This window comes from Solanum dulcamara, chromosome 11 (genome assembly GCF_947179165.1).
Source record: "Solanum dulcamara chromosome 11, daSolDulc1.2, whole genome shotgun sequence".
Classification (NCBI taxonomy): Eukaryota; Viridiplantae; Streptophyta; class Magnoliopsida; order Solanales; family Solanaceae; genus Solanum; species Solanum dulcamara.
Window position 1 is genome coordinate 36,734,052 of NC_077247.1, and position 6,000 is coordinate 36,740,051.

General features: G+C 30.9%; 2 protein-coding genes across 6 annotated transcripts in view; one reads left to right on the forward strand and one right to left on the reverse strand.

The window, feature by feature from the left end:
- Positions 1 to 745, forward strand: part of LOC129873727 (pre-mRNA-splicing factor ATP-dependent RNA helicase DEAH1-like) — a 37,513-nt gene extending 36,768 nt beyond the window's left edge. For all 5 annotated transcript variants that reach the window (XM_055948892.1, XM_055948891.1, XM_055948894.1 and 2 more), the window contains one exon: positions 306 to 745. In XM_055948892.1, coding sequence (XP_055804867.1) covers positions 306 to 349 — 44 coding nt within the window. In that variant the 3' untranslated portion in view covers positions 350 to 745. The remainder of the gene's footprint in view (positions 1 to 305) is intronic.
- Positions 746 to 2,454: 1,709 nt separating this feature from the next.
- On the reverse strand, positions 2,455 to 5,055 carry LOC129873954 (probable aquaporin NIP-type). The gene is made up of 5 exons (XM_055949155.1): positions 4,841 to 5,055; positions 4,265 to 4,489; positions 3,973 to 4,170; positions 3,711 to 3,772; positions 2,455 to 2,806 (listed from the first exon to the last, which is right to left on the reverse strand). The coding sequence occupies exons 1-5, from the start codon at positions 4,976 to 4,978 to the stop codon at positions 2,608 to 2,610; spliced, it is 822 nt and encodes a 273-aa protein (XP_055805130.1). The 5' UTR covers positions 4,979 to 5,055; the 3' UTR covers positions 2,455 to 2,607.
- Positions 5,056 to 6,000: the final 945 nt, after the last annotated feature.

The window sequence follows — 6,000 nt, forward strand, 5'->3', positions numbered from 1 at the left end:
TGAACTAGAGAGTCATCTGAAGGAGTCATAGTCCTTGGAAATTTAAAATGCTTATGTGCATAGTGCATAGTGCATATTGGGGATTAAAATATTCAAAGGATAATCCTAGAAAGTTTAAATACTTTCGGAGGCATCCTCTTGATGCATTTGGACCAAAGTATTTGATGTTGAGGCAATTAATTATCATATTTTTTGGAGGTTTGGCAGTTGAATTTGACTCAAGAAAAAAGATATGATTTTGTTGTTCCATTTGTTTGAGTTGAAATAACCTAATATTGTTGCTTGATGTTTATATGTGTATGCAGCTAGCTCAAAGAAAATGCCTCGTGGAAGTGGCCGTGCATCTTAAGCTCATCCCCTATTATACTGGATATTTGCCCATTATAATTTCGAAGGTGGAAGGATTCTTCTAACTGAAGAAATCCATGGACATTAACTGATACAATTAGATAGCTGTATATACGATTTTGTAGATTCTTCATTTATGTAGAACAGATTGATGCCTGTAATTCTCTGTAGGTGCCTCTTTCTGATCACATTATGTTGTAATTAATAAACTGCACCTCCTTTTTAGTGATTACTCGTTGTGTTAGCTATATAGTTGTGGTTAAGCCATTTGTGTTTCCAAGAGGATAATATGATGAGTTTGGTATGGTTTTTGAGTTGGCCAAGGAAAATACTGGTAATTACTGAAGAAAGGCCAACTATATAGATGGCCCCTCAACTAAAATTAGTTCATATTGAACACTTCAACCCCATCAAAAGTGTCTATGGGTGTCAATGCCTATATGTTTGGCTCTGAAGAAAATTGTTCCTGTTATGTGTTAAGAGTACTTTCAAGCATGCTGAGACATTTTTTCTTTTGAGTTTCTCAAGCTCTTACTGCTTTCTTTTGTGGGGCTAATCTGCCTAAGCTTATCACTCATACTTGCATTATTATGCTTTAGGTACCTTCAAGTCTTTATAATTATTATTTATTTAGTAAAAATTTTGTTATGGTGCTGAATGTTAACCTTAGTAGGATTCTTTTTAAATTAAGTAGTGCTAATCAAAGCGGGTTCATTAAAGGAAGATCTATTATTGATAACATACTCCTAGTTCAAGATATTAAAGGAAGTATAATGTAATGATTGATTTGGTGTGATGGTGTTGCTATCTTTTTTTTGATAGTGTTGCTATCTTTTTTTTTTTCTTCTCATTTTGTCCTTACTTATTATTTAATAATTTTATTTTATCATTTACCCTACCTTTTTATAATAGTTTTATCATGTACCCTATTTTTCTTGTATGTTTATCTTTAAATTGTTGATGTGTAAGATTATGTAATGACAGAAAACAATATAATTTATTCAAATGTTGTATTTATTAAAACAATATGATACAATATGGTACATTTTGAAATAATACGTAGTAATTATCCAAAGAGTGTAAAGGGATCTTCAGAGTGGCTTCATCTTGAAATTTACTCGGGTAGGAGCATCTCAAAACTTGGATGGATAGTAAGAACTGGCATAAGCAAGTCCCCTTTAAAATGGAATTCATTGTGTGGAGAGAGCACTCAGAGACAAGATGCCAGATTTGGCATTTCTATCCCTTCTATTTGTACTTGTTGCTTTTTTCCTAACATAGAACCTGTTGAAATATTTATTTTGTGGGGGTGAATTTGCTCAAAAGATTTGGACAAACAATTAGGCAGAGACAACTTCACTTCTACCTGGTATCAAATGGTACTTGGAGAGTAACTTTCTATACATCGAAGTTGAAAGTAACTATGATATTAGTGGATTGTGTTAATGGGAATCCCTTGGAACAAAAGAGTTATGGAGACAAATGACTTCATCTTGAAGCATGTGTACAAGGGAGGCTAACCAAATTACAGATAAGTTAGCCAACCTAGGAACCAATCTTTTGTGGACTTCAACTCACTTCATAAAGAGATTAAAAGTTTAATGAATATGGACAGATGGAGATTGCCAAGCACCAGACGAATCAACAACAAGAAGATTGAGATTAAATATGATCCCCCATGAATTATGTACCGTGTCCTAAGATGTATAGAAATTTCGGTGTTTAGACTTAGATGCAAGTGTCCTTGCACTCTAAGAAAGGCAAAACTTTCTCTTGGTCCAAAGACATTTATATCATTTTAGTAGGAAGTTTAGTTAGCTTCCTAGTTCTTACCACGATTGATTGAGGGCATTTGTGTTTTTGTAGTACAAATTCCTCAATCAAATGCACCTTTTTGAAGATGAATAAAAGGCTGAGTCTGGATTTTTAAAAAAAAACAACTTAAAGCGATATATAATAGGCAAAGTGGTAGGATTGCGAGGCAAAACTTGAGTAAACTCGTGCTAATAACATCTTATAAAATGAGAGCAAATAAAAACAATAGCTAAAAGACAAAATCTTTTAGAGAAGAAGAGTCTTTGTTATTCTGCTAGACAACAATAATAAATCAAATTTGTTAATTAAAAGATGTACAATTCTGAAGTTTGTACTACACATTACATTATTGTTTTGAATCACAGATGAGATTTCAAAAGAAAGAAGAAAGAAATATATTCACCCTATAACCTAAATATTTGTTAGAATTATTTTACACTAATCTTAATTTCGAAGAAAGGGTCCAGTTTTAACTAGTTGAAGAAGTGGTTTGTCCGTAAATCTAATTAAATTGTACACAAATGCTCCAGCCACAGTTCCTATGAGTGGCCCAACAATATACACCCAAAGACCTTTATAGACTTGCTTAACTATAGCTGGACCAATGCTCCTTGCTGGGTTCATTGATGCTCCTGAAATTGGCCTGCATTCAGTTGGTTTCAAAGGTAACAATTAGGAGAAGTTACACAGTTGGCTACTTATCAAAAATAATTACAGTTGATAGTCAAATATATACATATTATCGTTTTTATATGTATATATTTATTATTATACAAAAAAAGATATACATCTCTCGACTATTATGTTGATTAGAGTGTAAAAGTTCCAAAAATCAATTGCAACTCTCCATTTCAATTCAATATAGTATTAGTACTTTGCTTGCAATGAGTGGAGTATCTCTTAAAAATACCTAAACTTTATGATATTTTGGGCTCTTATGAGGTGAGAATTATATTGTTTTAAATTATACATAGAGAGAGATAGAAGTTCTATGTTAAAATTGACAAGATTCTAGTTGAATTAATGTGAAGATTTGGTAGGAACATAATTCTTCTTTGGTATAAAAAGTTAAGGTAGAAAATTTGTAGTTGAAATATTGGCAAACCATTAAATGATTTCACAAGATAAACCTTGACATTTTAACCCATAGTGATGTCATGGATGACATTAAGAAAAAGATTTCATTCATATAAATAGGTAGCTCTTGGTTCATTTGTAACACACCTTTCATTTGTCTTCTCATCTTCTAAGGCATTTGATCTTCTTTCTTTCTTGTAGTATTTCACTTGTATTCTTTTGGAGTGAAATAAATATTGGTTGATTGTTTCCGAGGATTAAGCAAAAGAAAATAAACTTTTGTCAAACCTCATACATTTTTGACGTTTTTTTTTATTGTTGTCTCATTTACTATTTATTAGCTACCTTTAGATATAGCAATTCTGATTTCATCACTCTCTATATATTTGACTTCCGCAACACTCTAACACTTAAAAAGACAGATAATATGAATCAGGCTTAACATTTAACATGCATACATAGTTACATACCCGGCAACAAAGACGTTTAAGGTTATTGTCATTCCAACTGCCAATCCACCAAGTTGTCCTATCTGCTTTTCACATGGAAAATAAATGAATTAATCTATGAATTTATGTGATGTAGTACAAAATTTAAGAAAAATATATATTTGCGTGAGTAAAGTTTAAATCTAAAATTATTACAAAAAGTTGTAATTGTTTTTTTTTTATAAACATACAAAAAATGTATCACATAAATTGAAACATAAAGAAAAAATAAGAAATAAAGTACCGCTCTATCATCTGTAGAAACTCCGGAAACAACAAACATCAGAAGGAAGGAAATGATGATTTCAATAGCCAAAGATTGGGCATTCGATCCAGCTGGAATTGTACCAAAATAAGATTTTGAAGTCACGTCTAACAATAGTGTTAATGTGCCACTTGCTAGGATCGACCCCGTTAATTGAGCTATTATGTACAAAGGTGCCTGCATCATATCAATTCATATACATTTTACTAAAACATAAAATTTAAGTAATATGTATCGTTAATATAAATAATTTTTGCAACCAAATACTTACTAGTTTCCATGAAAATCGACGAAAAATAGTGAAAGTGACGGTGATAGCAGGATTAAAATGACCACCTGATACGTGTCCCACAGAATAAACCATGACCATTACAATTAGACCCCACGTAATGCATATTCCTGGAAACGTTATATTTTCATCATATAACTTATTCACTGCAACTGAACCACATCCCGCAAATATAATAAAGTACATGCCAATGGCCTCCGCAATCAACTACAAACAAAATAGTATATCCATGAGTTCAATTTCCACGTCGTGCTAAACAAATATAAAATAATAGTTAAAGAAGAAGAAAATTAGGCGGACAAGGGATCATAAAATAGTACGTACTAAATTCTTATTCCACCTTCTATGTTTGTCATCATATATTGAGAAAATTATACATGTATATATTAATCATGTTATTAGTAATACAAAGTTATTAATACATAGATAAGTATAGTTAAGGACAAAATTGTCTTTACAACACTAAATCAAACTGTGAATAAGAAATAATTCCAGCATTACTAATATATTTTATTCAATACTATTCTTATACACTCTACTCAACGTCAGAGAACTAACCTTTTGTGCAACAACAACAACGGAAGGTGATGAACAAAATCCTATGCTACTAGTGTTTGATTGGGGCATACAAATATTGATGCCTTCTTCCATTTGGGAGATTTCTTTTTCTTGGATACCATCAATATTTGCTGCCATGCTTTAAGCCTTCAAGAAGGAAATACAAACCTATAATGGTTGTATTTGATTTCGAGTTAAATTCTCATACAATTAGTGTAATGGGTTCTAAATTTTTCCTCCTCTTTTTTATCAAGTTTGGATATATATATAGGAAAAGATGAAGACAATTGGATAATTTGTTTGAAGAGGTACAAAATGTTTGACCAATCTAATTAATAGTCCAAGTTGAATTCAACCTTTGATGTACGTTTTTAATAGTTGCGGATTAGATAATATGAGTCAAAAGTCAACAAGATATCTATCTCTAGAATTCATAGTGATTCAAATTTCAAACTTTGAATATTCGTATTTACCTTTGAAATTTAACTTTTACCCGTATGGTAACTTTGAAATTTGGTATTTAAGGTATTGAATATTTTTAATGATGTCAGATTATTTGAAGAAAATTGTATGGACTTGATCCAAAATAGAAAGTATTCTGGAATTCTTTTAGCCTAACATAAATGGGAATGGCCATTGCAAATTGATATTTGGCCAACTTCACGGATTTAGGTTAATAGTACTTTTTCCCAGTTTCAATTTGTTGATCTTATTTTTTTTTAATTTGTTTAAAACATATAATTTTTTTTAGATAATTATTTAATTTTAATTTTGTGTATAACATATATAAGATAACAAAATTAAATGACATTTTACTATATTCTAATATATATAGTTTAAGATCACAAAATTTAAAAATCTACTTTAATTTACTTTCTTAAATTTCATCTAATAATTAAATCAAAACAGAAAAAGTAATATTTAATGCAGTCCCTGGTCAAAAGATGCAGAGTTGGAGGTAGCAGCCACAGCCCACATGCATGGGACAAGTGTGAGCTAGTTTGAGGTGCCTTATCTACTTAAAAGAGCAGCAGTCCGTCTTAATGAGGCTAATCTCATTCACGAGCTAAATTACACAAATTCTAGATAATATTTCTTGGTGTTCCAATTTGTCATCCCAGAGAAAAGGAATCAAATTTATATATATATATATATATTTA